The sequence below is a fragment of the Carettochelys insculpta genome, chromosome 32, assembly GCF_033958435.1.
Source record: "Carettochelys insculpta isolate YL-2023 chromosome 32, ASM3395843v1, whole genome shotgun sequence".
In the NCBI taxonomy this organism is placed as follows: domain Eukaryota; kingdom Metazoa; phylum Chordata; order Testudines; family Carettochelyidae; genus Carettochelys; species Carettochelys insculpta.
This window is the reverse complement of record NC_134168.1, coordinates 928,696-946,375: the sequence shown is the minus strand read 5'-3', so window position 1 is coordinate 946,375 and position 17,680 is coordinate 928,696. Positions and strand designations below refer to the sequence as shown.

General features: G+C 48.5%; 1 protein-coding gene across 1 annotated transcript; it reads left to right on the top strand.

The window, feature by feature from the left end:
• The first annotated feature begins 479 nt into the window (after positions 1-479).
• LOC142004764 (olfactory receptor 5AP2-like) lies at positions 480-2,551 on the top strand. Its single transcript, XM_074982447.1, has 2 exons — positions 480-1,392; positions 2,526-2,551. The coding sequence occupies exons 1-2, from the start codon at positions 480-482 to the stop codon at positions 2,549-2,551; spliced, it is 939 nt and encodes a 312-aa protein (XP_074838548.1).
• Positions 2,552-17,680: the final 15,129 nt, after the last annotated feature.

Here is a 17,680-nt window from a genome sequence, read left to right as displayed (position 1 = left end):
CACACTGGATCACTCTTGCGATCTGCTTTACAGTTTGGCCACAATCTGTTGACAAGTTTGTCAGAAACCATCTTCCGACAAAAACTTCTGTTGATAAATCCCTGCAATCTAGGCATAGCCTAAAAGAGCCAGAAAGGAACCAATGGTGGGAATAGCCCATTTCCTCATAATTTGGTCCACCCACTTTCTAACACGTCATCCATTTCCAACCCAATGCTTTTCTTGTTTAACTGGGATAATCTTAACATGGTCCTTGAGGTCCACCAGGAGACATTCTATGCTGGACTAACTCAGTCTCTGCCTCTTGTTCATACCTTTTCCCATCAGCATTTGCGATTGTAGGTCATTGCAGTATCTTTTTTAGCTTTCACATACTTTTTTACAGATAAGCTCCTAATAAGCATAAATGGCTCACTCCAATTCTCACAGCATGTCCCTTCCTCTGCCTTCAGGGAATGGACCTCCTGGAGCCCACAGGGATGGAGAATGGCACCTCAGTGACCAAATTCATCCTCCTAGGCCTCTCCAGCCATCCAGCAGAGCAGCTGATCCTCTTTGGTGTCTTTACATCCATCTACCTGGTGGCCCTGGTGGGTAACATGCTCATCATTGTGCTGGCCAGCCTGGATTCCAGGCTCCACACGCCAATGTATTTCTTCCTGGGCAATCTCTCCATGGTGGACATCGGCTACACCAGCTCCACCGTGCCCAAGATGCTGGCGAATTACCTGTCCCAGGACATGTCCATCTCGTGGGCCGGCTGCCTCTGCCAGATGTTCTTCTTCATCGCCTTCGGGGGCGTCGAGTGCCTGCTGCTGGGGGTGATGGCCTACGACCGCTACGCGGCCATCTGCCACCCACTGCACTACGGCCTGCTCATGAGCCAGCGGGCATGCGCCCTGCTGGCAGCCACTGCCTGGGCCATGGGCTTGGCCAACTCAGCCGTGCACGCCTCCCTGATGTCCATCCTGTCCTTCTGCCAGGATAACGTCCTCCACCACTTCTTCTGTGATGTCCCACCACTCTTCCAGCTCTCCTGCTCTGACACCCAGGTCAACCAGGTTGTCACCTTTATCTTGGGTGGTGGCCTTGTCATGGGCTCTTTGCTAGGCACTCTGGTGTCCTACGTATACATTGTGCTGGCCATTCTTAGGATCCGCACCAGGGCCGGGCGCCACAAGGCCTTCTCCACCTGCGCTTCCCACCTGACTGTGGTCAGCCTGTACTTCGGCACCATCCTTTTCAACTACCTCCGCCCCAAGTCCTCCTACTCACAGGAGCAGGACCGGGCCCTGCCTGTGCTCTATGGTATTGTCATCCCCATGCTCAACCCCATCATCTACAGCCTGAGGAACAAAGACGTGAAAGGAGCACTCCAAAAAGCTATGGGCAGAAATTAAGCTGTTGAAGGGGAGGCGTTACCTTCAATTGTATAGAACACTGATTTAGGATCCAGTGCTCTTTGTGTGTGTCTGGGAGAGGCGTAAGGTCTAGTGGGTAGAGTAAAGGAGTGGGGGTCACAACTCCTGGTTTCTACATGCTTTTCAGGGAATAAGAGTGCGTGTGTGTGTGTGTGTGTGTGTGTGTGTGTGTGTGTGTGTGTGCGCGCGCGCAAGACCTTGTTATTCCAGTTGCCAAAGATTTCTCTGTTTTGGTCAGTTCATTGTTCCATCGTCTTTCAGCAATGCTGGGTTTAACATTTTCAAGCCTTCAAAACTTGGTTTTTTCTTTGCTGAAAAGCTTTAAAATGATTAAGATGTCCATTTTCAGTTTCTCGGCAAAGCATCAGCAATTTTCAAGAGTTAATTTCCCCCATGGGAAATGTAAATGGGTAGCACATACTCTCTTGTTCTTGCCTTGGTTGTTGGAATTCATGGGCTGAACACCTCTCCCAACGTGTTTCTCAGTGTCCCCCTTGTGATACATTAATATCTTATTTGTATCATATGCTGTTGTCACTGGTTTTTCTCACTGCAAAGACCTCACAGCTAGGTGAAAAAGGTCCTTTATTTTCACAGAAAATACATAAAACCCATAAATAAAAGTTTTCTTTCTTAGTTTAATTTTGCACAAACAAATTCCCAAAATCCTTTTTTCAAAAGATGTCTTTTTCTCTAAGCGTTGACATCCAGCGTATCCTTAAAAATATTCACTTCCGAAAAACATTTTGGGTAGAATGTGTCAGATTCTGATAAAATGTCCAGTATTCAGAAAGAAAGAAAGAAAGAAAAGCGTCAAAGGAATCAAAAATACATACCAGCTGCGAAGTACTTGGCACAGGTTTGCAGCAGAGATGGAACGATGTACTGTCTTGGTCTATTTCTGGAGTACAGTGATTTGTCGACAGACGTTTTTGTTGGAAGATATCTTCCGACAAAACTTTTGTCTACAGATCACAGCCACTCTATCGGCAAAACGGCAAACTAAGCACAGCAGACAAGGTAGCCCAGTGTCCCAGAAGCCCTGCCTGTTGACGGAAGACCTCCCCCAGGGTGCCCAGACTGGCTTTCTGTCAAGAAGTCTCTGTCGAAAGAGACATTATGCCTCGTAAGGAGCAGGATATGGCTGTTGACAAAAGAGCCGTGTTTTGTTGATTGACTATGGACAGAACACCTGGGAATCTGGATGCTCCACAGGTTTTTGTAGGCAAAAGCCTCTAATGTAGACACAGTCTCATAGAAAATCTCTGGAAAACATCCCCTGGTAGGATGGGTCTGCAGGTCTCTCAGGCTTCAGTTCACAGTAAAGATGATTAGGAGGTGAGGAGCTGGATTGAAAACAAATGTAAGAGCCCCTCTCCCAGGCTTGTTTTTGTTCCCACATGAAGGGACTCCCGTTGTTCCTTTTGGCCACATCTACACAAGAAGCATCTGTTGACAGAAGTCACTGCCAGAAGAGATGTCCCACCAGGTCCTCTGTTGAGCAATTGTGTATGCACATAAAGGTGGATGGAAAGAGAAAGCTGCTCTGCCAGAGACCCCCTAGAGTGCCCGGCCCTTTTGTGACAGAACAGCCAACCAGAAGCTCTGCAAACAGGACAGCCTGGGATCCAGATGCCCTGTCTGTTGTCGAAAGGGGACCCAGTTGTTTTCTCAACAGAACATTCTCAATAGAAACGTTATACCTGAACTGGAAGAGATGTAACACTGCCGGCAGATACAGTGGGTGTTGTCAACAAACTGTTGACAAAGAACATTTTGTGTGCAGACACTCTGTGGGTTTTTCTGACAAAAGCCCAGTTGCGCTGGAAAAAGCCTCTTGTGTCGACATGGCCGCTATGTAAAAGTATGCCCCAAGATGGAGTCTGTCAAATTAGAAAGTCCCCAATCCATGAGTGACTCGGTCCTTCTTACGCAGCAGGTAGTGTTCCCACGGTGGTGTGAAGATTCACAAGCAAGCTCATCAGATGTGCATTGCCATCCCCTGAGATACATTCTCAACCAAGTGTTTCTATGTACTTGACGAACAATTTTCTCGCTGAAGGCTGGCCACGCCTCTTGTTGAGCTCCCCCAGTGGCAAACATTTGAAATACAAGTTTGTAGCTAATTCTCCTCACTTCAGAGACCGATGTATACACATATAGACCAGTACAAACTGAAAAAGGAAATCATCAGCTCTTCACAGACACACTTACATTCATAAGAACATAAGAACGGCCATACTGGGTCAGACCAAAGGTCCATCTAGCCCAGTATCCTGTCTGCTGACAGTAGCCAATACCAGGTGCCCCAGAGGAGGTGAACCGAAGACAACAATCAAGTGATTTGTCTCCTGACATCCGTCTCCCGCCTTCGACAAAAGGCTAGGCACCATACCTTACCCCTTGCTAACAGCCATCTATGGACCAAACCTCCAAACATTTATCGAGCTCTTTTTTACTGTGTACAAGATTCTGTGTAAACGTTGTCGTGGAATACAACACGCTCTAATTTGAGGGTTCAGGTCGGATAGAAGCAGTCTTTATTCCCACAGCTATGGAGCGGGGGACACAGAGCGACAGATAGTCTGCCCTTGACAATACGAGCCCAGCCTCCCTGGCTCAAATGTCAGGGCTTATATACCTTTACAGAGGCAGTGTCTTGACACAGAATTTTGCGAGGAAGAAGAGGAAACAAAGCATTTGGCCCTTTTAAGTTATCTGGTAGTTCCTATTCTCTCAGAATTGCAAGCATTGAAAATTCTTGCTCACCTCGGTCAGGAGACTCGCTTCTCACACAGCACATAGCACGCATGGGCTTCGGCCTTGGCTTAGTTTCTGAGCCGGGGAAGGCCTACCTCTACGACACAGTGCTCCAGTGGTGATTTAAAGAGCCTCAGGTTGGAGACCTGACAATTGTTCCCCTTGCTGTTCTTTTCATGGGCAGACCAGCTTGTGGCATTTACTCCACATTATGTGAAACATTTTTGGCTTGGCTTCATTACTCCACAGGAACCTGAGTAGCATGTTCTGTCCGTTCGCTGTCCTCACTTGAAATATTCCTTACTTCACGTTTACATTTCCTGACCTTTATTTCAGTTAGTAGTAAAAGGTTCTCAGGGTATTCTCCTACTTACCTCAACTGGCTCAGACAGTTGACCTTGTTAGCCTATTGACCTAGTTATTTATTAAGAAAAGCATTCTCTTTTCAACCTAACGGTCTCTTTACATCCCTAATTCTAGATCTATACATGGTACCCTAGAATCATAGGGTTGAAAGAGACCTCAGGAGGCCATTGAGTCCAAACTCCATCAAAAGCAAAACAAGCCCCATCTAAATCATCCCATGCAGGGCTCTGTCAAGCCAGCACTTAAAGACCTCTTGGGAAGAAGAGTCTACCGCCTCCCTAGCTGACCCATTCCAGAGCTTCAACCCCCCTCCTAGTCTACTTTTACATAGCACCCTAAATTTAAAGGTTGTGCCTGTACGATCACTGTGGTTTTGAAAGAGTCAAGCAAATGAGGAAATTGAAAATGCAAATTAGGTGCAGATTTACATATCCGGAGCCTCATTTTCGTATTCTCCTTTTGAAAGAGTTGATCTTGAAAGAAACAGCAGTGGAGATGCGGATCTTCAGAAGGTAAACCCTGTTTTCAAAACAGACGCACCTACACTGCTTTTTTTTCTTTCGAACGAAGCTGGTTTGGAAGGAGAATTTGCAAATGAGGTGTCGGATATGTAAATCTGCACCTCATTTGCATTTTCAGTTTCCTCATTTGCATGCCTCTTTCGAAAGTGCAGTGCTTGTGTTGACACAGCCAAAATCAGATACACAATTTGCACAATGCACTTGGTGTATCCTTTTTCGAGTCCCTTTCAAAATAGGCTGTTTCACGATTTGGTGCCCTCTACACGGTGCCAAATGTCAAAATACTGCACTATTTTGAGGCCTCTCTTGCTCCTCCTGCAACGAGATGTAGAGGGATGCCGAAGTCCTGCTCTGGTTATTTCAAAACGATATTTCAAAACAATGGGAGCAGTTCAAAGATGCGGAGTAGCTATTGTGGGATATCACAGTCTCCCAAAATGGCTCTACAGCATAGACATTACCCTAGTGAAGCAGTTTTCGCTAGTTATATTTGACAGAGTTTGTGCATCTATCTGCTGTAAGTCTGTCTGTCTGCACATGCATTTGGCCAAGAACTCCACCTAAATGGTAAGTGGCAGGGAGAACAAATTTGTCCTGCGTCTCCTCTTACCCTAACTTAAAGCAAGGTCAGGGTTCGGTTGTGGCTGGAGAACAGGAAGTGCCTGGAATGGGAATGTTTTCCAGATCATGGTTAGGCAGTGGAGAGAGAGGAGGGATGCTATACTGCACAGTGGCCACTGGGGGGGAAGACACACCACCAGAACAGTGGCCAGCTGGGGACAGAGCTTCACATGGCCACTGGCCAACAAACTTGGTAAGCCACCCCCTATCCATTCTAGCTGCTGTCTGAGGGGCAGGGGGTGGCACCAGATTGTGGGGGAAGCAGGAATCAGGGAAGGGGGTTGGGAGGTGTGGTGGGGCTCAGGGCAGCAGTGCGGGTACAGGAGGGTTAGCTCAGTGTTTTGAGTACTGACCTGCTAAACCCAGGGTTGTGAGTTCCATCCTTGAGGAGGCCATTTAGGAGTCTGGGGCAAAATAGATGAAAGAAAAATCAGTCAGGGATGGTGCTTGGTCCTGCCAAGAGGGCAGGGGACAGGACTTGATGGCCTCCAAAGGTCCCTTCCAGTTCTATGGGATGTGTTTTTGTTTTTGTTTTCACAAAACACAGCCAACCTGTGGAATTCATTGCTGGGGATATTGTGAAAGCCCTCAGGAAAAATGGATTGCGAAAAAGAATTAGACCCATTTGACAGGTTGGATCACAGAGGTCCCCTTGAGGTTATCACCTGACATGTGAATCATACCCACTGGGCCAGAGACTCTGGTTTCCTCAGCCAAGGCAAAGAGTTGGAGTAAATCAGTGGGAAAGTTTTACACAGAGAAACCTCAGAGGTGTAGCTGTGCTAGTCTGTATCTTCACAAAACAAAGCAGCAGTCCTGTTGTACTAGAGAAAATGATTTATTAGATGATGAGCTTTCATGGGACAGACCCACTTCTTCAGAGCTGGAAAATTCTGTCCCACGAAAGCTCATCAGCTAATAAATCTTGTTAAAGTGCCATAAGGCTTCATTTTTGTTTTTTTACAGAGAAAGCTGTTTGCTGCATTTGTCAATAAAAAAGAGATATGCACAGCTGTGCCCCTCTCCCAGTAACAATTATTTATACTGGGTTTGTTCAGAAAGAAAAGTCTTTTATAAAGTATAAAAAGTGGGACTGAAGTGACTGCAAGTGAAAGATGGATCAGAACAATTTACCAAGTAAAAATGGGCAAAACATGCCAGTTAAGCCAAACATATCTACACTAGGAGATCTTTTGAAAGAGCCTCTTTTGAAAGAGTAACAGCAATGAGGGGTCCTGTGGCACCTTATACACTAACAGAAAAGTTTTGAGCATGAGCTTTCGTGAGCAGACTCACTTTATCAGATGCTGGTCTTGGAAATCTGCAGGGCCAGGTATGAATAAGCCAGAGCAAGGGGGGGATAACAAGGTTATCTCAATCAGCAAGGGTGAGGCTTACTACCAGCAGCTGATCTGGAGGTGTGAACACCAAGGGAGGGGAAGCTGCCTTTGTATTTAGCCAGCCATTCACAGTCTTTGTTTAAGCCTGAGCTGAGGGCATCGTATTTGCAGATGAATTGTAGCCCAGCAATTTCTCTTTGGAGTCTTGTCCTGAAATATTTTTGCTGTAGGATAGCTACTTTTAAGTCTGCTCCTGTGTGTGCAGCTTCCCCTCCCTTGGTGTTCACACCTCCAGATCAACTGCTGGTAGTAAGCCTCACCTGTGCTGACTGAGCTAACCTTGTTGTCCCCACCCTTGCTCTGGCTTATTAATACCTGGCCCTGCAGATTTCCAAGACCAGCATCTGATGAAGTGAGTCTATGCTCACGAAAGCTCATGCTCAAAACTTTTCTGTTAGTCTATAAGGTGCCCCAGGACTCTTTGTTGCTGTTACAGATCCAGACTAACATGGCTACCCCTCTGATACTTTTCGAAAGAGTGTGTCCACGCACCCAAAAGTGGATCAAAAGAGTGAGCCGCTCTTTTGAAAGAGAGCGCCCACACAGCTCCCAGTCTTTTGAAGGAACGGGCCAGGGATTGACAAATTCTGTGCCATGAGGAATACTCTTTCGAAAGAAGGGCCGGTGGAGCATCTACACACGTTTTCTTTCGAAAGAAGCTTTTGACAGAAGGCGCTCTTCCAGAAACGGGTGTGAGAAGGGCACTTTCAAAAGGAGCGCCGTGTTCTTTCAATTCTATTTCAAAAGATTGCTTTTTGCGGGTTGATGCTTCACAGGATCTTTCGAAAGCGCCCCCTTCTTTTGAGAATGCTTTCAAAAGAACTTGCTAGCATGGACGCAGCCTAAGGGTGTGTCTCCACAGTGAACTTATTTCGGAATAATGGCCATTATTCCAAAAGAACTCTGCATCTACTCAGCAAACTGCCCTTTGAAATCATTTTGGAAATAGTGGATGGCTTCCCAAATAACGTTGGTGTGTAAACATAGTATTTCAGACTGCAGTCATAATCCACAATAGGCTTTATTATGTGTGAACACTCTATTTTGGAATACGTTTTGCTTATTTTGTGGCTTTTCTGTAGTGTGGACATGTTATTCCAGAGTACCTTATTTTGGAATAACAACTCTGGGGTAAGTTCACAGAATCACAGAATCATAGGGCTGGAAGGGACCTCAGGAGGCCATCTAGTCCAGCCCCCTGCTTCAAGCAGGATCAACCCCTACTAAGTCATCCCAGCCAGGACCTTGTCAAGCCGGGACTTAAAAACCTGAAGGGATGGAGAATCCACCTCCTCTCTTGGCATTGCATTCCAATGCTTCACCGCCCATCTGGTGAAGTAGTTTTTCCTAATATCTAACCTACACCTCTCCCTCTTCAACTTCAGACCATTACTTCTTGTTCTGCCGTCTGACACCACTGAGAACAGTTTCCCACCCTCCTTTTTAGAGCTCCCCTTCAGGAAGTTGAAGGCTGCTATTAAATCACCTCTAAGTTTTCTCTTCTGTAAACTAAACAAGCCCAAATCCCTCAGCCTCTCCTCATAGGTCTTGTGCTCCAGACCCTTCATCATTTTTGTTGCCCTTCGCTGAACCTGCTCCAGCAAATCCACATGCTTTTTATACTGGGGGGCCCAAAACTGGACACAATATTCCAGATGTGGCCCCACCAGTGCCAAATAAAGAGGTATAACTACTTCCCTAGATCTGCTCGAAATGCTCCTCCTAATGCACCCAAGTATGCCATTAGCTTTCTTGGCTACAAGGGCACAGTGTTTACTCATATCCAGCCTTTCATCCACCATAACCTTTAGGTCACTTTACATCGTACTGCTGCTGAGCCAGTCGGTCCCCAGCCTGTAACAATGTTTGGGATTCTTCCTCCCCAGGTGCAGGACTCTACACTTCTTCTTGTTGAACTGCATCAGATTTCTTTTGGCCCAGTCCTCCAATTTATCCAGGTCCCTCTGGATTCTCTCTCTACCCTCCAACCTATCTACCTCTCCCCCTAGTTTTGTGTCATCCACAAAAAAGTTGTTCTGGAATAACTCTGTAGTGTAGACAGACCTGTTACAAATATATTGCTCACCCTTCTGCTTGTTCCAGATAAATTCCTTCAAGTCAGAACTGATCTTTTTCTGCGGCTGGGAGCTTCTTGAGTAGTCACTTAGGTTAGGTGGGTGGTTTTCAAAGCCACTGAAAATGACCTTGATTGCTTCCCATTTCTTAAATAGGATTTCCCCATGGTGGGAAGCCTGTGTTTATCACTCCCTGACAGATTTTTTTTTTTAAATCTATTTGCCCCAGATCCCTAAATGGCCCCCTCAAGGTTTGAACTCACAACCCTGCATTTAGCAGGGAAAATATCAGAATCCAGATGGATTCCAGCACCACCTGGCATGGTCATATTTCCTTATTGGACCAACTACAGTTTGGGCTTATAGGACAAAACAAAGTCATTGTCTGGATCATGGGGCCATTAAGCCCCTGAGTACCAGTAATGGCTCTCTACAAATTTTGGATTGATGAGCAGGTTTATGCTTCATATTGGGGTGCATTAGGAGGAGCATTTCAAGCAGATCTAGAGGAGTAGTTATTCCTCTTCATTCAGCACTGGTGAGGCCACATCTGGAATATTGTGTCCAGTTTTGGGCCCCCCAGTATAAAAAGCATGTGGATTTGCTGGAGCAGGTTCAGCGAAGGGCAACAAAAATGACTAAGGGTCTGGAGCACAAGACCTATGAGGAGAGGCTGAGGGATTTGGGCTTGTTTAGTTTACAGAAGAGAAGACTGAGGGGTGATTTAATAGCAGCCTTCAACTTCCTGAAGGGGAGCTCTAAAAAGGAGGGTGAGAAACTGTTCTCAGTGGTGTCAGATGGCAGAACAAGAAGTAATGGTCTGAAGTTGAAGAGGGAGAGGTGTAGGTTAGATATTAGGAAAAACTACTTCACCAGGAGGGTGGTGAAGCACTGGAATGCGTTGCTAGAGAGGTGGTGGATTCTCCATCCCTTGATGTTTTTAAGTCCTGGCTGGACAAGGTCCTGGCTGGTATGACTTAGTGGGGGGTTGATCCTGCTTGAAGCAGGGGACTGGCCTAGATGACCTCCTGAGGTCCCTTCCAGCCCTGTGATTCTCTGATTCTGTGGTATTTCTGACCTCAGGTACAAGAATGATTCATGCACACAAATAGAATGTACACGTTTAGGGGCTCAGCAGCTCTGGCGAGATAAGTTTTGTGGCCTGAGCTGCAAAAAGTATATTTGAGTTATGCATAGTCATATTCAAAATATACCTTCCTATCAAATGCAGAGGCAAAGAGGAATACACAAAAATGAGTTCATGGCGCACAGGGTCATCAATATCCATTATACAAGCTAGTCAGGGATTCAGTCCCATGGTCTGCCCTCTCGTTGTGGGCAGGTCCTCTAAACTATCTGACACTGGTCCCCCTGGGAAGACAGGTTGCTGGTCTTGGTGGGCCATTGGTTTGTCTCAGTATGGCCATTCTTATGTTCTTGTGTAAGCAGTAGGGTGACCATCTCTCCCCCGCTCAAATATGGGAGAAGGGGAATGATGTCGTCAAGGCCAAAATGGGACAGACCTGGGAGTGAGGAGGTGATGGCTGTCACCCCAGATTCCACCAGCTGGGGCACTGCCACTCTGGCTCCCAGCTCCCCCAGCTGGGGGAAACTGGGGAGCAGCTACGCCATGGTGGGGGAACTGGAGGAAGCTGGGGAACAGGCACGCTACTGCTCCCCAAGCTGGGGAGAAGTTGGGGGGCAGCCGCACCACCGTGGGGCAGCCAGGGGAAGCTGGGGTGCAGCCACCTGAAAATATGGAGCAATTAGCCCACTTGACAAAATAAATTGAGACGCCATCCTGGCAAACCAAATGCAGGACGGCCCCACAAAAACCGGTTTGTTTAAGTCTGTGGGAACTGCTTTTAGCTCAGTAGCAATAGGGCAGAAGGAATCTAACTGGTAATATAAAAGAACAGCTTGTTTACTGTGTGGACTTTAAGGGTTTTAAATTTTTTCCTGGATTTCCAGCAGTTGTCTCTGAGGCTGCAGACTGAAACCTTATGTGGCCAGAATGTGGTTTTGCTGAGGCTCCTTTTGGCTGCAACTTGTTCTTTCAAAGTGGATGTTAGCAAATTCCCTACCTATACAGTAAACTCTTTCAGAGGCCCAGTCTGCACTAGGAGATGAATTGAAAAATCTATCATGCGTTTTGGAAACTGACATGTGTTACTTGCACCTCCAGCTGCAGCAAATTTCCCAGTCAAAGCAGATGGGAACTGGAGCTGATAAGAGGCTTTTGGCAGGGCCAGAGTGCTTTGCTAAGGACAGCTGTGGCAGGAGGACAGATTTTAACAACAGTCCATCATGTGAATGATGCTTGACTCTGCAGACAGCTCTGGTTCCCTGTGTCTGATCACAGAGGAGAAGGGACACCTGCCCAGTACAAAAGGACGCTGGTCAATTGCATGTCTGTCCCTTTTAGGATAAAAATAACTTTTAAAATCCTGGCTGTGTTAGGTGTTCATTAAAACCATCCCTGTTAGCAACAGAGCTGCTAAAAAGAGACCTCTCCAATTAGCCGCAGATGTTATAACTTCACCTCTCTTAATCAGCACTCTGAGACGTGCTGCACTGATTTGAGACCCGGGCGTGCCTGGAGATTACTCAAACATTTCCAGCAATTAAGGGCTGGCGGCAGAAATAAAGTTTCTTATCTTTTTAATGGGGCCCGTGGGAGGCGGTTAGAAAGGGAACACAGTTGGGAAAGGCAGCTTGCAGGGAGCAGTCTCAGAGGACTGATTAGAAAGAAAAGTCAAAGCCATTGTTGGCAGTCAGACAACAGAAAGGGAGGGATTTTTGCTTTATGGTTTGGCAGGCAGCCCCTGATGTGGGGCGTGACGGTGGTCAGGCCAGTTCAGGCAGCTCCAGTGAAAGGTGACCCCATTTGCAAATTCCACCCGGGTCCCACCCAGTGAGGGAATGCCAGGGGAGGAGAAAGGGAGGTGAAAACCAGAGGTCCCTCAGCCCAGGCAGCAGCTGAGGGGCGTGAAGGAGAATGCCAGGAGTACAGGCCTCACTGACAGAGATCAGCCAGGGTACCTGAATTCTGACAACCTGCACCGTCCTGCCTGTGACCCCCAGTGCGGCACTAAGTCCTGCCCCACAGCCGCTACCCACAATGCACTTCCATCTCACCTCCTCAGTTCTGGCAGTGTCCCTCAGTCCTGACCCACAACCCCCCACAATGCACTTTTATTTCACCCCTCCAGCTCTGCCAGTGTCCCGCAGTCCTGACCCACAGGCCCTACCCAAAATACACTTCCATCTCACCCCCGCACTTCTGTCAGTGTCCCTCAGTCCTGACCCACAGCCCCTACCCACAATGCACTTCTATCTCAGCCCCTCAGTTCTGACAGTGTCCCTCAGTCCTGACCCACAGGCCCTACCCAAAATACACTTCTATCTCAGCCCCTCAGTTCTGACAGTGTCCCTCAGTCCTGACCCACAGCCCCTACCCACAATTCACTTCCATCTCACCCCTCCAGCTCTGCCAGTGTCCCGCAGTCCTGACCCACAGGCCCTACCCAAAATACACTTCTATCTCAGCCCCTCAGTTCTGACAGTGTCCCTCAGTCCTGACCCACAGCCCCTACCCACAATTCACTTCCATCTCACCCCTCCAGCTCTGCCAGTGTCCCGCAGTCCTGACCCACAGGCCCTACCCACAATGCACTTCTATCTCAGCCCCTCAGTTCTGACAGTGTCCCTCAGTCCTGACCCACAGCCCCTACCAACAACAAAAATCTATCGCACCCCATCAGATCTGTCAATGTCCCTCAGTCCTGACCCACAGCCCCCAACAATGCACTTTTATCTCACCCCTCCAGCTCTGCCAGTATCCCGCAGTCCTGACCCACAGGCCCTACCCAAAATACACTTTCATCTCACCCCCGCACTTCTGTCAGTGTCCCTCAGTCCTGACCCACAGCCCCTACCCACAATTCACTTCCATCTCACCCCCTCCAGTTATGCCAGTGTCATTAAGTCCTGACCCACAGCCCCAACCCACAGTGAACTTCCATCTCACCCCCACAGTTCAGCCAGTGTCCCTCAGTGCTACCCACAGCCCCAACCCACTGTACACTTCCATCTCACCCCCTCAGTTCTGCCAGTGTCCGTCACTCCTGACCCACAGTCCCTACTACAATGCACTTCCATCTCACCCCTCCAGCTCTGCCAGTGTCCATCAGTCCTGACCCACAGCTCGTACCCACAATGCACTTATATCTCACCCCCTCAGATCTGTCAGTGTCCCTCAGTCCTGACCCACAACCCACCACAATGAACTTCTATCTCACACCTCCAGCTCTGCCAGTGTCCTTAAGTCCTGACCCACAGCCCTTACCCACAATGCACTTCTATCTCACCCCTCCAGCTCTGCAAGTCTCCCTTAGCCCTGACCCACAGCCCATACCCACAATGCAGTTCCATCTCACCCCCTTAGTTCTGCCAGTGTCCCTCAGTGCTGACCCACAGCATCTACCCATAATACACTTCTATCTCACCCCCTTAGTTTTGCCAGTGTCTCTCAGACCTTACCCACAGCCCCTACCCAAAATTCACTTCTATCTCATGCCCTCACTTCTGTCAGTGTCCCTCAGTCCTGACCCACAGCCCCTCCCCACAATGCACTTCTATCTCACCCCTCCAACTCTGCAAGCGTCCCACAGTCCTGACACACAGGCCCAACCCACAATGCACTTCTGTCTCACCCCTCCAGCTCTGCCAGTGTCCCGCAGTCCTGACCCACAACCCCTACCCACAATGCACTTCTACCTCATCCCTCATTTCTGCCACTATCCTTCAGTCATGGCCCATCCCCCCCCCCACAATACACTTTATGTGAACCCCTCAGTTCTGCCAGTGTTCCTCAGTCGTGACCCACAATCTCTACCCACAATGCACTTCTGTCTCACCCCCTCAGTTCTACCAGTGTCCCTCAGTCCTGACCCACAGCCCCCCAACAATGCACTTCTATCTCAGCCCTCCAGTTCTGCTAGTGTCCCTCAGTCCTGATCCACAGTCCCAAAACACAATGCACTTCTACCTCACCCCCTCAGTTCTGCCAGTGTCCCTCAGTCCTGACCCACAATCCCTACCCACAATGCACTTCCATCTCACCCCTCCAGCTCTGCCAGTGTCCCTCAGTCCTGACCCACAGCCCCTATCCACAATACACTTCCTCGTCTGCCCCCCGCAAGATTTCTGCTAGTTCTCCTCAGTCCTCACTCACAATCGCTACCCACAATGCACTTCCATTTCACACACACACACACACACACACACACACACACACACACACACTTCAGCCCTTTCCCTAGACTCCCTGGCCTCATGGCCCTGCACTGCCTTATCCCACAGCGTTTCCTGCGCCCGCTCACCCCCACACACTGGCCTTCTGTAATCCCAGCTCTGTGATCCTCCTTCCCTGCAGACACTGCCAGTGTCCAATACTCCTTACGTTCAACCCCTGCTCTGCTGCTACATGTCCATCCCCTCCCAGAGACACCTGCTGTCCCATCCCGACCCCCATCCCGTGCCCTCCAACTCAGCCTGTGCCTGGCACTGAGCTGGGCAGTCAATGCCTTGGCCATGCTTTGCTTCCCTACAAAATAGATTCAAGAGACCAACTGAGCAACGCATTAGCTTGATTCCTACAGACCCATGTGATTAAGGTACCATGTGACACCACTGTCAGGGAAGCCATCTTGGGCGGGGCTGTTCCATTCACCCTCCCCACAAGCTGCGTTCTCTGAGGTGCACCCCCTAAACCGTCTTGCCATACCCAACCTGGCTGGAAGCACACAGTACCATGTCCGGCTTCTGAAACGGGATGTAAACCATTTTCTACCTTCGTCTCCTCACTGCTCAGTGTAGCCCAGCCTCTCTGTCCTGCCGACATGTATTTCGGGTACAAAGCTACCTCCTGGATGGGTGTTAGGCCTAAAATTATTGTTTGTGTTGCCTTCTTTCCAGGGTTTTTTTCAGGCCAGGCCTGTGAGAGTGACTGGCGCTCTGTGGCTCTCACAAAACCCTTCTGTGTGTTGATTTTAACAGCTGTCCCATTTCCTCACGTCAAAATGCAAAGGCCGTAGAACCGTGGCAATACTGGGGCTCAATGCTCTCTGAGCCTAATGTGCTAATAGAGGCATGATGCGACTAACGCAGGGTATAGCTCTTGTGTGTTTACGTCAGCTGCTGTGTACTAACCTATCGCCCTCACTGTGGTCCCCTTCCAATCTCCAATACAGCTCTCACGCCTGGGGCTCTGTTTCTTAGACAGCCTGATATGAAGCCGTGATAGGTCATCCTTGTGCCATCCCGCCAACACACCTCTGTCAGTACCCCCTAATCCTGCCCCCTGCTCCTGTGTTATCCCATCCCTGGGCTCCCCATCCCATGGCTCTGCTGGTGCCCCAGTAATCCTGTCCTCTTTGCCCATGTTTTACTCTAGTCCCTGGCTCCCAACTCCATAGAGCCACCAGTCCCCACTAGCTGCCCCGCTGTCCCCATGTTACCCAAACCCTGCGCCCCTGTAGCACTGCCAGTGCCCATTAACACATCCCCAGCACCCCTGTTTATCCCTGCCCTGGGATCCCGGCCCCAAAATCTATCAGCTCCTATTAATCTACCCCACAGCCTTCTGCGCTTCCACCTCTGGTCTCTCACAGAGATCTCTGCTGAGATACCTCCATCCCAACCTCTCTAACCCCCCTGTTTCAACCCCACACCCACCAGCACCTCCCAGTTCCATCAATGCCTGTTAACCCTGAGCTGCACACCTCTGCTATGGGATCTCGTTCTCAGATAGCTCTGCCCAGGGCCAAGAATTCCAGCCTGCCTCTGCCCACTGTTCCCACCCTGAGTCCTTCACAGGTCTGCTGATGTACATCAGACAAGGGAGCACTGTCAACAGGTCTGGCTGGTGATTATGCTCGTTTTTTCCTTACAGGAGAGGCCACATCTGGAACATGGTGTAGGTGGAGTTACTCTTCATCTGTGCTGCAACAGGAGAGGTGCCTCTGACTTTCTATGATGCCTGTAACATATGCACTTACATGGGCTGAAATCCAAGTCCAAACCCCTGCTCAAAGCAGGACCAAGCCCAACTAAATAACCCCAGCAGGGGCTTTGGCAAGCCGGGACTTAAAAACCTCTAGGCATGGAAATTCCACCACCTATGTCAGTAACACACTCCAGTGGTTCACCGCCCTCATTTCCATTTCTAGGAAAGCTGACTTGCTTTCAACCTCAGGTCTCTTCACCCAGCCTTTCCCAGTTTCCCCCTTAGTAGTGCATTATTATTTAATCCACATCTTTAAAATCCACATGTTGAACATGTCAAGGACGTGGCATATACTTTCATTACTATCACTCACTTTTATTTCAACTCTGTTATTTCCCTGTTATTCCCATTATTTTGAAGTTCATTTTTAACATATCACAAAGAATTAAAATCTCTCTCCTTTAATTCTATTCAGGCCTGCCAAAAAGGAGGTGAAGGGGAATTTGCCCCATATTCCAGCATTTCATAGACTCCTAGGGCTGGAAGAGACCTTAGGAGGTCATCTAGTCCAGCCCCCTGCTTCAAATAGGATCATTCCCAATTAAATGATCCCAGCCAGAACCTTGTCAAGCCGGGACATAAAAACCTCTTGGGATGGAGAATCCACCACCTCTCTAGGCAACGCATTCCAATGCTTCACCACTCACCTGGTGAAATAGTTTTTTCCTAATATCTAACCTACACCTCTCCCTCTTTAACTGCAGGCCATTACTCCTTGTTCTGCCACCTAACACCACTGAGACAGTTTCTCACCCTCCTTTTTAGAGCTCCTCTTCAGGAAGTTGAAGGCTGCTATTAGATCACCCCTCACTCTTCTCTTCCGCAAACTAAATAAGCCCAAATCCCTTAGACTATGCTCATAGATCACGTGCTCCAGCCCACTAATCATTTTTGTTGCCCTCCGCTGAACCTGCTCCAGCAAATCCACATCCTTTTTATACTGGGGAGCTCAAAACTGGACACAATATTCCAGATGTGGCCTCACCAGTGCCGAATAGAGGGAAATAACCACTTCTCTAGACCTGCTCAAAATGCTTCTCCTAATGTACCCCGATATGCCATTAGCCTTCTTGGCTACAAGGGCACACTGTATACTCATATCCAGCCTTTCATCCGCCATAACCCCTAGGTCCCTTTCTGCTGTTCTGCTTCTTAGCCAGTTGGTTCCCAGCCTATAACAATGCTTGAGATTCTTCCATCCCAAGTGAGGGACTCTACACTTCTCTTTGTTGAACCACATAAGATTTCTTTTGACCCAGTTCTCCAATTTATCCAGGTCACTCTGGATCCTATCTCTACCATCCAAAGTATCTACCTCTCCCCCTAGTTTTGTGTCATCCACAAACTTCCTGAGGGTGCAATCCAGTCCCTCATCCAGGTCACTAATAAAGGTGTTGAAAAACACTAGCCCCAGAACTGAGCCTTGGGGCACTCTATTTAAAACCAA